The 16,713-nt window shown below is 37.7% G+C and overlaps 1 protein-coding gene and 1 non-coding gene across 2 annotated transcripts; both read left to right on the top strand.

Annotated features, from left to right (window-relative positions):
* Positions 1-346: 346 nt before the first annotated feature.
* LOC110907474 lies at positions 347-1,112 on the top strand. The gene is made up of 2 exons (XM_022152453.2): positions 347-506; positions 571-1,112. The coding sequence occupies exons 1-2, from the start codon at positions 347-349 to the stop codon at positions 1,110-1,112; spliced, it is 702 nt and encodes a 233-aa protein (XP_022008145.2).
* A 14,541-nt stretch (positions 1,113-15,653) lies between these two features.
* Positions 15,654-15,760, top strand: LOC118486955. Its single transcript, XR_004880122.1, has one exon. It is a non-coding gene; the product is annotated as a small nucleolar RNA R71 (small nucleolar RNA).
* The last annotated feature ends 953 nt before the right edge of the window (positions 15,761-16,713 follow it).

Here is a 16,713-nt window from a genome sequence, read left to right as displayed (position 1 = left end):
CCAATCTTTATTGTTTGGATGACTAATGTTACTCTCTCAAACTCCTACATTTAGACTAAGCGGTATGGGGGTCGGCTAAGGGTCGACGAGGCCCGGCGCCAGTCCCCCACGTCGCCCCCCTCATCCCATCCCGGCTAATCCGGCTCCCCACAGACGACTACGACGGGCCAAGGTTCAAATCTATAGCCGTTGTAACGGCTATAATTATTAAAAAAAAAAACCTTTTTCACTTTAAATATATACACATTCTTTTTCCATTTTTTATACCATTACCTCAATATTTCACCCATTCTTCTCACATTCTCATCCATTTTTATAAAAAAAAAACACTCTCATTTTTATACCAATGGCATCTAATTCTTGGTGGTCCTCGTCTTCTTCGGACGAAGAGGAGATGTTTTTCGCAAACGCTGTGGTAAAGGCGACGCAGATTCTTTTGGAGGAGGAAGATGACTCGTCTGAAAACGTCATTACCAGACGAATACGGATTAACAGAGACCGCCAAGGTTTGTCATTAATAAATTTTATATATTTATATATTTCCTCGTATTTATATATTTTTTACGACAGGAGCGCACGAGAAATTGGTGAACGATTATTTTTCGGATGCACCCCTTTACAACGCCGACATTTTCCAACGAAGGTTCCGAATGAGTCGCCGATTATTCACACGGATTGCTGATGATTTGGCGGAGCTAGACCCGTTTTTCACGCAACGACCCGATGCTCGGAATTATGAAGGGTTCACCACGTTACAAAAGTGTACTGCGGCCATTCGCCAACTGGCGTACGGGACAGTGGCCGACGCTTTGGACGAGTACTTACACATGTCGGCAAGAACTGCGCGGGAATGTTTGTATCGGTTTTGCCATAATATGGTGAAACTGTATAACAAACAATATTTTCGGAAACCCAACGCGTATGATGTTCAACAGTTGTACCAAGCTCATGAAGCAAGGCACGGGTTTCCAGGAATGCTTGGTAGCATTGATTGTATGCATTGGGAGTGGCATAACTGCCCGACTGCGTGGCGAGGCCAATACACGCGAGGTGATCACGGCCATCCAACCTTAATACTTGAGGCCGTGGCGTCACAAGATTTGTGGATCTGACATTCTTTCTTTGGGCTCCCTGGTTCACTCAACGACCTCAACGTGCTATACCAATCAGCGATCTTTAGCGATGTCGTTAATGGAACCGGTCCGGACACCCGTTTTACAGTTTCAGGGGTTGAGTATAGACGCGGGTATTATCTTGCTGACGGAATATATCCGTCTTGTTCTACAATTTTCAAGACAATTCCATATCCCGAGTACGAAAAAAGGAAAAAATTCACCAAGCGTCAAGAAGCTGCAAGAAAAGACATCGAACGTTGTTTTGGTGTTTTACAAAAAAATGGGCCATCCTTCAACAACCGGCACGTGCTTTCACACCGAAGAGGTTGCGCCTTTGTATGTACGCTTGCCTTTTGCTCCAAACATGATTATTGAAGATGAAGGTCGGGCGATTTGTCAGTATGATGAGAATGCATCTAACGGTAATACTGTCCCAGTAGATCCGACGCAACAAGATTTAAACTCGTTCGCGCTAACCAACGACTACACGCATACAAACCTTCAACACAATTTGGTAGAACATATATGGAACAACGTAAACGTCGGGGACGGTGACGGAGACGAAGACGAAGACGAGTAGTTTAATTTTTTTAAATTTTTAAATGTTGTCTGTTTTTATAAATTTTAGGTTATGTAGTTTTTATTTATGTTATGTAATGGATTTTATTATCTTCTTTTATGTGTTATTTATATTTAGATTTTAAATTGCTTTTATAAAGTTAAATAAATAAAAAAGTTAAACAATAAAAATTAAACATTAAACTGTAAAAGTTAAACAAATAAATTAATTAAACAATAAAAAAATATGTGGGGTAGCCCCATCCTCCACCCCCCTCAAAAGTGAAGGAGGCCCATCCTCCATGGGATGGTGATGCGGCGCCTATGTGGCGGCCTGAGGATAGAGCTCTCCATACCCTTTAGTCTTACAAATAAATCACCCTCTACCAAGTGAGCTAGCCTGAATCATTTAGCTTGGATTACGATCGAGGAAGTGACTTTTGTACGTGCTTAGATCAATATGACTGAGGATCGTGATACTGGTAGTGTTTTTTATAATATTATATAATGTTTTATTATTATTAGATACCTCGTAAAGTTTTTGAAGATGTGTTTCAAATTATTTTCACACCACAATGCAACGTGAAGTATATCACACGAATCATCAACTTAACTCAATATGTAGGGATTTTGAAACAGAAGATGATGAGGTTTCATGTCATCTACATCATCGTGTATAATCAAAGGGTAGATGGTGCAAACAAAGTCGATCTTTTGAATACAACTAATTGTTAAATATTTTAGTGTAATTGGGATTGACTTGGTGACCAAAGTGAATTATAATACACATCGAACAAGTTAGAAGGTGCGGAAGTGCATGCTTGTTCGAGTAGCTATAATTTTGAGTGTTCGGGTGGAGTCTCAAATGGGGGTTTCAAGGGGCAATGCCCGCTTGGCTAGGGTCCGCGGGCAACGCCCCTGGGAGCAGGGTCGAAGGTGTGGCAAGGGGTCTCAGCTTGGCTGTGGTTGAAATACAAAATTAGTTTAATACAATTGCTTTATTGAAAATGTCTTAGAAAAAATATTTTCTGAAAATATCATTAATTTTCAAGATGCAAAAGTAAGGTTGTTTTTAAGGCAATTTAAATTAAAAAGATAGCTGCATGTTGGTTGTTACCAGTAGATCATTCCCAAATTCGAAACTTTTTCTTTGGTTACACTTCTGGTTTAAGCCGAATTCTCATACACACATACTAGTTCTTGTTCTCGAAATTATGAGTTGTATCCGATTAAATTATTCGGGAGAACCACCGAAATAATTTGATCTAAAGTGATCACACGCATCTCAAATTATCCGTTATTTACAAAAATTCCCCAACACTAATGGCCAATATCGTTAACGTCACCTGGTTTGTCCATATGGCGACTCGGGATGTTGTAAGAAATTATCAGGGGTTTAAGCCATGGCTAATGTAATGTTCCTTTTTGTGATTATGTAATTTTTAATGTTGATGTTTTTAACAAGTGTGAAGTGTGTATGGTGAATGATTGGTATTGCAGATTAAATGGTGAAGCTGAATGATGAATGAGGTGGTGCTATGACGTTAACATGATTTATGATGTGTATAATACATGATCCATATATATTTTTTTTTGAAAAAGAAAATATTAAATTAACCGATTAAGGCAGCATCATTTGAAAAAAAATTATAAAAACAGAAAGTAAATGACAAAACGAATTATGACTTAAAAAAAGAAAAATATATCAAAACTAAATATAATTATAAAGTATTATATTATAATATTAAAATAATAAAATATTAAAAAAATTATATATTATTTTAAATTTTAAATCACTATTCATTGTCGTTATGTAAAAGAAATATAAATATACATATAAATAATATAATGTTTTTAGTTTCATTTAAATAATATAATACATACTTACATGTTATTACTAAATGAATTAAAACCAAAAATCGAACTCTGTATGACTTTATAAAAGGTAAAAACGATCCACTAAACTAATGAAGTGTTCGTTGTTTTTATAAATTTGTAGGATTTCTCTGCGTGAGACGGCGGGAATTTCGTATATGCACAAAGTATAAAATAACCTTTACAATAGTATCTCGCATAATCAAATGAAGGTTACAAATATGTAGTTGTGAGCTACAAAGTTACATTGCGTTACTGTACCACTTTGGTACAGGTAGTGAAAAAATATTAGAAATGATTCGTATTAACCCAAAAACCATGAAAATGGATATCGCCAACAATGTTTTTTGGTTGGTATCGGTTCTTTTCGGTAAAAAATTATGTGTGTCGTAAAATAAAAAAAAATTACAATGGTTTAATTACAAAAAGGTTTTCTTATGCAACCAAAACAATAAACTTGTGATATGTTCAAAAAGACATTGACACATGTTTTACATTGATTGAAAACCATAAAAACAGATAGTAGTAGTGGTTCCGATAGCACCGATACCAGTTCAATGTTGTTCGGTCGGATTCAACGTGGCACCGGTAATGTTGGAATGGTATTAGTTTGGTTCGTCACGACAGTGGTACGTTACCTACACTCACTATAGAAAAGATGTTCTATTGTGAATACAACTCCGGTTTCTATGACATTTATACCAGAAATCATAAAACAATTATGTTTACCACTACTAAAGTTGTTTGGATGGTGTACATCACGGTAAAGATAAAAAAATCAATTACATTTGCCGCTTACGATTTTGAACAAAACGTATATTCAAACTTAGATTAAAAATAAGCATGTGTAACCATATATTCAGAATTTTATAAAGCATATATCTATACTTTCTATAAAAGGAGAAATCCAAGTGACATAAGAAAAGCTGATGTGTCAGCAGGAGAGCATGTCCAACAAGGCTTTTCTTTTGTCATTATTACATCATAAAGCCTAATATATAAATCACTTTAAAATACATTTAATGCTCTATCAAACCACTGCCTTGTGTATTTTCAAATGTTAAAGGTCTGGCCCACATTCCAAAAGGAAACCACTGCCCTTCTATAAGAAAGTAGCAGATGCTTCCTTTGGCAAACGTATACCTAGCAGCAGATGTTTTGAAATTGCGGGTAATTTGAAATTCAAAATGCATGGGGATATGTAATTTTAAATTAATGCATGTCACTCACTCACTTCTGTCAATCATCTTCTTATATAAACGTGTTGATGCGTGTTAGTGTGTATATGTTTTAGGTGTATATTTTAAGCCCTTTTACACTTTTTAGCCAAGTTTTAAATTTATAAAACACGATATTTACTAACACTCAACACACATATGGGCAAGTGCACCCATCGTGGACGTAGTATAGTGTTGGTAAGATACCGAGGTCGTCCAAGGACACAAGAGCTTTTAGTACTGGTTTATCCTCAACGTCTAATCAAATCAAAATGATAGAAAAAGATTTTTAAACTAAGAAAATAAAACTAACTAAAATGCTGAAAAAAAATAAAAGTAAAAACAGATAGACAAGATGAATCACTTGGATCCGACTCGTGTGTTAGTGTAACCTTTGATTATTTTCGCACTTTTGCACTTGTTTAAGAGATTATCTTAGTTATTGTAGTAGGCCCCTCTTTTGAAGGTGACGTTACCCTCAACCCAGTAGTTTGAGTCAGCAAGGATACAATCCTAAAGGGTCAGATTATTGAAAGATAATTAATTAAGTTATTAATGCATAATGTGGTAGGCCCCTCTTTTGAAGGCGACGTTACCCTCGGCTAAGTAGTTTGAGTCAGCAGGGATACAGTCCTAAGTAGCCGGGTTAAAGTTTTAATAGTAGTTTAACTTATGAGGGGATCAAAGAGTTTAGACCCCCGCCATCCAATACCTTTGGGTATTGAAGGAGGTCCTACTAAATTTGACCCAGGTCCTTTGCAGGATCTATACACTGAACAATGGCAAGACTCTTACCAAACCGTTCCCTTAACCCCCGACCAGGTAGCCAACATACCTCCATATAGACCGTGGAGATATGAATGGTGAAAATCTTTTATTTTATATAGACAGTAAAATAATGCCAAGACACCACGGACAAACGATAAGGAAGAATCACCTTCAACATAAGAAACTAGTAATTAAAGTCATTAATACAAAACCAATTAAAAAGTGCAAAAGATTAAAAATAAAAAGTATTACACTAAACATTTGTCTTCACCAAGTGATGTAAGAGACTTAGGCAAATATGGCCTTTGATTGTCAAGAACTCTTACGATCAATCTTGGATCCCGAGACGACTCACACACTCTATGATGGACAATGTATGATGGTGGTGGATGATGGTGTTATGGTGGTGGTGGGTGGTGGGTGGTGGGTGAAGTGTGAGAGAGGTGGTGTGCCAAGGGATGAGTTGAAATGGCTCCAAGCACTCCTATTTATAGGCTGAACAGAAGCCTGGGCACGGCCCCGTGTCCATCTAACACTCTCTCTCTTCATTAATTGTAATTCGCAATTACAATAAATGCGCCTGCAGCAACCTGACCACGCCCTCGTGTCCGCTGGGCACGGCCCCGTGGTGGGCGATAGAAGCTTCTATAGGTTTGTCTTTTCTGCTGCTTCTTGGGCACGGCCCCGTGCTCGCTGAGCACGGGGCGTGTTCAGTCTTCTGGTTTCTCTGTTTTGCTTGGGGAGATGCTGTTGAGGGGTCGGGCATATCACTTTTGTTCCTTTTCTTGTGTTTTTGTTAGATTTTGCTGTCTTTTTGCTTCTTTTATTATTTTGAGCTCATTTAATCCTGAAAACACAAAAGGAAGACAAAACCATACTTTTTCCAACATTAGTACTAAAAAAGGGTTATTTTTAAGCCACAATTGATGTAATTTATATGTTGCATTTTGTGCACATCACGTGTTCTCTACTTTTGTATTTTCAAACCACATTTCTAATGTATCTCTCCCTCAAATCCCTTCTTCTCAATACTCGGCATTTGTTCATAGAGGATAAGAGAAAACTGAAGCTCTCCCTGTCCCACTTTCAGAAAAATTTTTGGAGATACGTGGTTTGCCTTGATCATGGTAATGTGATATATATGATTATGTTTGTTTTTGTTTTTTATTTTGATTTTTAGTAAAGTTTTGTTATCTGAGTTATGACTAAATGATGATTGTGAATGATCTGCTGCAGATGATGATGATTGTTCTACGGTTGTTTCCAGTGTCATTGTTTCAACATCGTTTAAAGTATGTGTTTTTTGCTACTCCAGTTTTGAAATTTTGAATTTTTAATTTTGAAGTGATATACTCTAATTCTCGCTTTATATTTCAGTCTAATCATAGTTGTTTGAAATTCATACAATCTGCTCCGGGTTATTATAGGTTTGTTTTAAAAGAAGCATAAAGTTAAATTAAACACAAAGAAATATTATTAAATGTACATTTAAAATAATTTTTGCTTATGACTAAATGATGATTATATATGATTTTGGGCAGATGATGATGATGTAGAACCCGTAGTAGTTCCTACTAAACGCAAGAAAGGATCTGCTACTGCTGTAAGATAATATTTTATCTTACTAGAGTAATGGTCTTTCCTGCCTTTTTTGTATTAAAAGAAGCATAAAGTTTGGTTTAAAGCAGTTCTTTATGAGCAAAGTTAAGGATTGAGTATGTGAGGACAGGGCTACTCTTCAACAGCTGAAGAAGTGTTTTCATGTACTGCATCTTGGTCTGTTCACGAGAGATCAGGTTTCTAGAAACCTGATTTGGATGCATTGAGTACTTCCGTGGAGTTCATGGCGATTGTTGAAGATATACATTGATGGAGTTTAAAGCTAAAAGTACTAAATATTAAGCTAAAAGCACTAAATTTGAACTGTTAGGTTCGTAAATTTCTTGGTGGTGTTGTTAGATTTTAAAGTTTCATGCTTTTTTTAAGCTGAATAAGTATTATTATGTAATTTTTAATATCATCTGATTATTGCAGATCGGTACTTTTGATGTAGAAGTGAAATCGGTACTTTTGATGTAGAAGTGAAATTGTTAACAAAAAGAAGGAACTTTATAATGAAATGAAAGAAAGGCGAAGGAAAAGAAATGGGCTCCTTCGGTTACCGTTCTATCCGCTTTGAGTTTAATTAGATTATTATGTTGATGTTGTATCTATTTCTGTTAGTGTATAGATCTGTCAAAGTTAAAGTTTGTCAAAAGAGAATATCTGCTCTAAATCATCATCTGCTGATCTAATGGCTGTTTGACTTGCTACTGGTAACAACATCTATTGTTGCCTAATAGAGATTTTTGAAGAATTTCCTCCTCTCAATTGCTAAACATCTGTTGTTGCCAACATCTATTTGACTTGCTCCTGTTGCGAACAGGAGAGGCTTTAACAGATGTTCGTAATATCTTTGTATTCCAAATGAATAGATTTGGTATCTGAGTTATGACTAAATGATGATTGCTGATGTGTCAATTTTTTATCTGAGATTTTTTATCTGAGTTAAAATACATTTAAATTCAAACTACTGCTCTATATTTAAAGGTCAAAGGTCTGGTCCACATTCAAGAGTGCAAACTACTGCCCATAGCCAACAAAGTATAACTTAGCAGATGTTTCCTTTGGCAAACATATACCATAGCAGTGGTTTTGAAATTGCCGGTAATTTCAAATTCAAAATGCCTGGGGATATGTACTTTGCAATTAATGCACGTCACTCAATCACTTCTGTCTTATGGTAAAGGCGTCTTATAGGTAAATGAATAGGTTAATTGTAATTATAATAACGTGTTTAATTTTATATTTTTCCAATGGAAATGTATTAAAAGCCTAACGACTGCCGCATCATATTCTTTCGTCTGACGATGTATTTAGTCATAACCGCCTTCATTGGGTATATAAAATACATTGGGCAGAGGTTTTGATCATTACCGTTTTCATCCATCTACTCAATCATCTTCAAAAGTTTTTTATTTATCAATATCATTAAAATTTCTTTTACTTTCAAAGACGCATTGGTTCACTGCAAAACGGAAAAATTTGGGTTTCAAGTGATTGTTGACGAGATTTTCACAAGGCTCTCTGCAGAAGATATTGGCCGTTTCAAATATCTTTCCAAGAATTTTAAAAGGGAATTGTCAAGTCATGGATTTCAGATGATGCATGCTCTCCGAAGTGGAGATTCAGTACAAAAGAAACTACTCTCCTTTAAAGACACGTCAATTGTCGTTGACGACATAGTTGCTGGTAATTTGGATGTTGTTAGAAGCAAAACCTTAAGTTTTCCTAACAATGTCCACCCTAGCTTCTTATGTATTCTATCGTCATTTAATGGTTTGTTGTTAGTTTGCAATGAAGGGATTTGCTGTCAGCTGATTCTTTGGAATCCAACTACCAGGCGCTATAAGGTTTTGTCTGATGACTACTTCAATTACAATCATGATCGAAACTCTGATACTGGTGGAATTTATTTTGATCAGTTTAATGATCTGAAAGTGCTGAACATCAGATGTTACCGTAATGTAACTGCTGCTCGTGTTTACTCACGACGTCGTGAGTCATGGAGAACAATAAATTTCGGTAGCGTAAACAATTATGGTTCAAGTGGTTATTCATGGTCTACAGGAGTTTATGCTGATAAAACCATATATTTTATGGTTTCAAATTATTGGTATCCACTAGGTGAGAGGAACATCGTTGCTTTTGATGTTCTGAGTGAGACTTTCAGAATGTTTCGTTTTCCAGAGAGTATTGTAGTCAATCCTTGCCAAGGGCATTTTTTTACCATCGCAAAGAGGCTGCATTTGATTGTTATTGGAAAGTCTGCTGAGCTAACTGCTGATTTGCTCAGATATGAAGAAGAAGGCTGGATGAAGGTGTTTGTTTTCAATAATCCTCGTGTAATTGATTATGTAGATAGGCGCCGAAGGACTAATATAATTGAAGACAGCAAGTGGCTGATAACAAGCATCTGGGGGGATATGATTGAAGTTGATCTGAGCAAAGAACTTCTGAAATACCTCCAACATGTTGACAACTACAATGGTCCGAAAGGAGCTTTACTTATCAAGACTACTGTTGCACCAATTGATTAGGAATTAGGATCCTGTATTTTATTGAATGTTGTTTGCTGTTTTAACAATTGTAGTTTTTATATAATTAGTTGTGTTAAAATTATTAATCATGTTTGTTATTTAAATTAAGTAAATGAATATTTATGTGTGAGAGTGTAAAAGCTTTTAATATTGGCAAAGGTCTGTTTAAATGATCAAAGCTCTGTTATTGGGAACAGATGTTTCAAAATAAAACAGTGGTTGATACATCTGTTGACCTAAGTCAACAGATGGATGAACTTTGTATGTTGTTTTGCCCATTGATTTGGAATTAGTATGCTGTATTCTATTGATTGTTGTTTGCTGTTTTGAACTTTGTTTATTATATAGTTACCTCTGTTTGACACTTGTAGTTTTTATATAATTAGTGTGTTAAAATTATTAACCATGTTTGTTATTTAAATTAAGTAAATAAATATTTAGTTTTGAGAGTGTAAATGCTTGTAATATTGGCAAACGTATGTTTAAACGATCAAAGCTCTGTTATTAGGAACAAATATTTGAAAATAAAACAGTGGTTGATACATCTGTTGACTTTGGTCAACAGATGGATGAAAACCGATGTTTGGAACTACTGTTAAGAAAACTGTGGTTGAAACCGCTGTTTGGTTAAAATGGTGGTTTAAAACCACTGTTGGGTTAAAATAGTGTTTTGTGGAGGTTGAAGGGGATTGAAACGATTGTTGGGTTAAAAGATAGTTTTTTTGGAGAAGGAACATGCTTGAACTACTGTTTATATAATGACTGTTGTTAAAGCTCAGTGTTTTAATCCATTGATAGTTATAATCAGCTACTGTTTTCATTTTCATCACTGTAAACTACTGATGTGTGTTGGTGTATATATAATTTAGATATATAATTAAGCCCTTTTTTACACCTTTAGCCAAGTTTTAAATTTATAAAACACGATATTTACTAACACTAAACATACATATGGGCAAGTGCACCCATCGTGGACGTAGTATAGTGTTGGTAAGATACCGAGGTCGTCCAAGGACACAAGAGCTTTTAATACCGGTTTATCCTCAACGTCTAATCAAATCAAAAAGTGAGAAAATGTTTTTAAGCTAAGAAAATAAATACTAAATAAATGCTGAAAAATAAAATAAAAATAAAACAGATAGACAAGATGAATCACTTGGATCCGACTCGTGTATTAGTATAACCTTTGATTATTTTCGCACTTTTGCACTTGTTTAAGAGATTACCTTAGTTATTGTAGTAGGCCCCTCTTTTGAAGGCGACGTTACCCTCAACCCAGTAGTTTGAGTCAGCAAGGATACAATCATAAAAGGTTGGATTATTGGAAGATAATGAATTAAGTTATTAATGCAAATTATGGTAGGCCCCGCTTTTGGCGGTGACGTTACCCTCGACTAAGTAGTCTGAGTCAGCAGGGATACAGTCCTAAATAGCCGGGTTATAGTATTAATAGTAGTTAACTTATGAGGGGGTCAAAGAGTTTGGATCCCCGCCATCCAATACCTATGGGCATTGAAGGAGATCCTACTAAATTTGACCCAGGTCCCTTGCAGGACCTCTAAACGCTGAACAAGGGCAAGACCCTTACCAAACCGTTCCCTTAACCCCCGACCAGGTAGCCAACATACCTCCATATAGACCGTGGAGATATGAATGGTGAAAATCTTTTATTTTATATAGACAGTAAAATAATGCCAAGACACCACGGACAAACGATAAGGAAAGATCACCTTCAACATAAGCAACTAGTTATTAAAGTCATTAATACAAAACCAAATAAAAAGTGCAAAAGATTAAAAATAAAAAGTATTATACTAAACACTTGTCTTCACCAAGTGATGTAAAAGACTTAGGCAAACATGGCCTTGATTGTCAAGAACTCTTACTATCAATCTTGGATCCCGAGACGACTCACACACTCTACGATGGACAATGGATGATGGTGGTGGATGATGGTGTTATGGTGGTGGTGGGTGGTGGATGAAGTGTGAGAGAGGTGGTGTGCCAAGGGATGGATTGGAATGAAGCCAAGCACTCCTATTTATAGGCTGAACAGAAGGCTGGGCACGGCCCCGTGTCCGCTGGACACGGCCCCGTGCCCGTCTGACACTCTCTCTCTTCATTAATTGTAATTCTCAATTACAATTAATGCGCCTGCTGTACTTTCGCCACGCCCCCGTGCTCACTGGACACGACCCCGTGGTGGGCAATAGAAGCTTCTACATGTTTGTCTTTTCTGCTGCTTCTTGGGCACGGCCCCGTGCTGTCTGAGCACGGGGCGTGTTCAGGCTTCTGTTTTCTCTTCTTTGCTTGGGGAGATGCCGTTGAGGGTTCGGGCAGTCTACTTTTATTCCTTTTCTTGTATTTGTGTTAGAATTTGCTGTCTTTTTGCTTCTTTTGTGAATTTGAGCTCATTTCATCCTGAAAATACAAAAGAAAGACAAAAAACACTATTTTTCCAACATTAGTACTTAAAAAGGGTTAGTTTTATGCCTTATTTGATGTAATTTATATGTTGCATTTTACACACATCAAATACCCCCACACTTGAACTTTTGCTTGTCCTCAAGCAAAACTCTTTAAATGTGGCTTACACTCCCAAATGGAATAGGTAGAAGAGAAGGTTTTGGCTTGTCATAGAGTGTCGGGAATCCAAGATCTTTTTGGGTTTCATTTTTATTTATTTACAATCCTATTCGTTATGATTTATTTAGAACGTTTCATAGGATAAATTACTTATTTGGGCATAACATGCCTTTTTAAAATTTTATTTATATACAAGTTCACATACCTCACGGGAGAAATCACTCAACACTCGGCCGAAGGTGTAATTTTTTAGTGAATCACTCGAGAGCGGCATGGAGCTTACGTCTTCCATAGGCTTGCCAAGCAATCAATCCTCCTCCTTTTTAACTTTATACCTTTGTAAATATCAAGAGGACTTTTTGGGTGAAGGGTTAGGCTTGGGCTAAAGGTGGGTGGTTGGGTTAGTGGTTAGTAAAAGGGCGAAAAGCTTAAAAAGCGTCGGTTTTCGTAACAATTTTTTTTTTGTGACTTTTTATTTTGAAGTATTTCTCCAAACAAGCTTTTGTTTGTATAGCTTTGTTTGTTTTTAACTTCATCATCATCATATATATATATATATATATATATATATATATATATATATTTTAGTCACATAAAAGAACGAGCTTGCGAAAAACCGAGCTTGTTACTAAAATAAGGGGAATAAAAAGGGTTTTTTTTGGTGGGTAAAAAGGGTTTAGGGTCATGAAATGAAAGGTTTAGGCTCAAAGGGGTTAACTAGGGGGATTTTGGGTAGGTGGTAAAAAAAAATGAAAAATAATGGTGTAGAAAGAAAAATGGTTAGTCCTAATGCCTCCATCATTTACTTACTCGGGTTTAAGTTGGTAAGGACCGGGAATGAATCGTCGTGGCAAGTTCTAGAGTTGTAAGAACCAAGCGGCTATTCACACAAGAAACGAAAAATGAGCATTTAGTCTAAAGATGTAAATTTGTATGCTCAATAAAGGCTCAAAACTCACTTTTGTGGGAATGGGTTTTTAATGTGATCAAGTATATATAATTAAATTTTAACTAGACTTGTTATGCCGTTTCATAATTTTCTTATGTTGGTTCTTGTTATCACGACACTTTCGGTTGTAAATTTTATAAAAATATAACCTTATTAATCTTGTGATTCCCAACTTAAACTTTAGACAAGAAAAAAAATGAAAATTTTTGAAAAAAATTTGGGGTGTTTAGCGGTTCCAATAGAGTTTTGTGTAAGGCTTGTTGTTAGGACTTGCAAAATTTCAAAGTGTTAGTTCCCCCCCCCCACACTTAAATTACACATTGTCCTCAATGTGTCCCAAAAATAAATTTTTAGGTTGATTGGATGTGTAATGTGGTGTTAAAAAGCAAAGATTTGTGTTACTGGCAGTCTGGACACGGCCCCGTGGGGACCGGACACGGCCCCGTGTTCAGGTGCCAGTAACAAAAATTAAAGAAATGAGACAGAAGCCTGGACACGGGGGCGTGTCTGGTGAACACGGCCCGTGTCCAGTTACCTGAACTGGGCGTTTTTCTGCAGGTGGCTCAGCACGGGGCCGTGTTGGTTGAGCACGGCCCGTGTTGAGCCTTCTGTGATGGAGATTTGTGTCGAGTTGCTTCGTTCTTTGTGCATGGGGCCATTTTTCTCGTTCCCTTTTTCATTCATTACCACCACGAGTGTGTTTTATTCTTGCAAATTAAAACTAAAAGATTAAACTAAACTAAGGATAGTTCCGCGGAATGCCTCCGTGGTGCGCCACGTTTATAAGGGTCCTTGGCTAGACCCAATGCGAGGTTATATGTTTTCTGAGTGGGATGCTTGGCGTCCCATGTTACACCGTCGGAGAGCAGCATCCAAGCTCGAATCAATAACCTTCATGTAATTGACCGGGTCGTCGTCCTCTATTCTTTTCCCAACTCCGAATTTTACTTCATCATCCCCATACCTCAAGGTGAGCGTTCCGTCATTCATATCTACCACCGCTTGGGCGGTGGCAAGAAAGGGTCTCCCTAGTATGAGGAGGACCTCGGTGTCTTCCTCCATATCGAGTATGACAAAGTCGGCTGGATAGACGAATCTGCTTACCTTTACCAGGACATTTTCGATGACACCTTATGGAAATTTGACGGAGCGATCAGCGAATTGTATGCTCTTTTTTGTAGGACTCGTGGTTCCCAAGCCGAGTCTTTTAAACATTGATGAGGGCATGAGGTTAATGCTAGCCCCAAGGTCGACTAGGGCATTACGAACGGGGGATTCCCCTATTGAGCAGGGAATCGTGAAGCTTCCGGGATCGATTTTCTTTTGGGGAAGTTTATTGAGTACGAGGGCAGAGCATTCTTCGCCTAAATTGACTAATTGCAAATTTTCAATTTTCTTTTTATGCGTAAGGAAGTCCCTCATGAATTTAGAGTATTTGGGCATTTGGGTTAGGACCTCGATAAAAGGAATATTGACATGCAATTGCTTTAATAGACTTTCGAACTTTGCGAATTGCGCATTGGTCTTTTGACGAATTAACCTACCGGGGTACGGAACTCGAGGAGCTTTGGTAGGCTCTGGTGACGGAGGGGAGTTCTTCTCCTGCAGAGGTGGGGGTATTGTTTCTTCTGTTGGCGGCGGCGCTTCTGCAGGCCCTACGGTGCGGTTTCGTAGCGTGATGAGGTGAACTTGCGCTTTTGGGTTTGTTTCGGTATTGCTAGGTAATGCGCCTTGCGGTCTCTCGGCAAAATTTTGAGCTATTTGATTTAATTGTTTTTCTATGTTTTGAATACTAGCTTGTTGATTTCTAAAATTTGATTCTAATTGTAGAAATCTTTCCGAGTTTTTCTTTTCAGTGTCGGAGATGAGGCGAGATACAGTATCTTCAAGCCTTTCTCGTCCACTTTGTTGTTGAGTGAAATTTTGTGACTCATTTCTTGGTTGTTGAAAGTTTGTTCGTTGGGTTTGTTGGTTACTACTATTGCCGGGTTCTCTCCAACCAAGGTTTGGGTGATTTCGCCATCCTTGGTTGTAAGTTCCCGTTGGGGGACCCGACGGCCTAGGTCTATTATCAATGTAGTTTACCAATTCTTGTTGATCGTCCGTTTCTTTCATACAACTCCAATTTTCATGTGACCCACCACACCCTTCACAAGCCATAACCGAGACTGTTTTTGACATTTCTAACTTTTTTATTTTTGAAGAAAGGGCCTCGATTTGGGCTTGTAAAGAAGTGCTTTCATCGACCTTATGGGCGCCCGGGGCAATAGATTTATTCCCCCGGGGGGTGTGCCATTGAAAATTGGTCTGAGCAATTTCCTCAATTTGATTATATATTTCGTGCGTGCGTCGATTACCTAAAAGTCCCCCGGAGCTAGAATCAAGTGTCTGCCTTGTGTGTGGTAACAATCCATTATAGAAAGTGGATACTTGTTGCCATATCGCAAGGCCGTGATGTAGACACTTGCGTAATAACTCCTTGAACCTTTCCCAAGTTTCATATAAGGATTCTCCGTCCTCTTGTGAATATGTATTAATTTCAGTCATTAATTTAGCAGTTTTAGCGGGAGGGAAATACTTATATAGAAATTTTTGGGCTAGTTCATCCCAGGTGTTTACCGATCCAGCTGGGAGGGCGTTGAGCCAAGCTTTCGCTCGGTCTTTTAGTGAGAAAGGAAACATACGGAGGCGGATGGCGTCATTTGATGCTCCGTTGATCCGAAAGGTATCACATATTTCTAAGAAATTAGTGATATGTAGATGGGGATCCTCGTCCGCAAGCCCATGGAAGGTTGCGGAGTTTTGGAGCATTTGTATCAAATGCGGCCGAAGTTCGAAGTTATTAGCTTCAACATTCGGAGCATTGATAGCGGCGCCTAGGTTACCTACGGTGGGTCGTAGATAATCCATAAGGGTACGTTGGTCCGCCATTGGAGGTGGATCACCCGAAACCTTTTATGTCCTTATTAGAACTGGAGCTCATACACTATGTAAGATTGGCGTCGGGTTCCAAGTCCTGCAATAAAAACAGAAAAGAATGCTGGTCAGAAGGTTCACCACGGCCCCGTGTTCAGCGAACACGGCCCGTGGTCGGAGTTACAGTTAATGTTTTCCAGATCCCAGTTACTGGAAGTTGGACACAGCCCCGTGTTGCACCGACACGGCCCCGTGGTCAGCCTTCTGTAACTTGGAAAACTAAAAACTGCCAGTAACGATGCTGGGCACGGCCCGTGCTGAGCTCTGCAGAAGCCGAAAAACTGAGAAAATCCTAAAAATTAAAAAGAAAAATAAAAAATATGATTAGGCCGTTGATTCCTAACTTTCTTAAAATCCTTGTGTCCCCGGCAACGGCGCCAAAAACTTGATGTGTGTTGGTGTATATATAATTTAGATATATAATTAAGCCCTTTTTTACACCTTTAGCCAAGTTTTAAATTTATAAAACACGATATTTACTAACACTAAACACACATATGGGCAAGTGCACCCATCGTGGACGTAGTATA

This window comes from Helianthus annuus, chromosome 14, assembly GCF_002127325.2.
Source record: "Helianthus annuus cultivar XRQ/B chromosome 14, HanXRQr2.0-SUNRISE, whole genome shotgun sequence".
Lineage (NCBI taxonomy): Eukaryota > Viridiplantae > Streptophyta > Magnoliopsida > Asterales > Asteraceae > Helianthus > Helianthus annuus.
This window is presented reverse-complemented; position numbering and strand designations above follow the sequence as displayed.

Bases quoted from the DNA above. Each gene is read 5' to 3' on its own strand.
- LOC110907474 (XM_022152453.2), top strand. From the start codon at position 347: ATGGCATCTAATTCTTGGTGGTCCTCGTCTTCTTCGGACGAAGAGGAG. The intron at 507-570 runs GTTTGTCATTAA...TTTTTACGACAG, and splicing joins GATTAACAGAGACCGCCAAG to GAGCGCACGAGAAATTGGTG.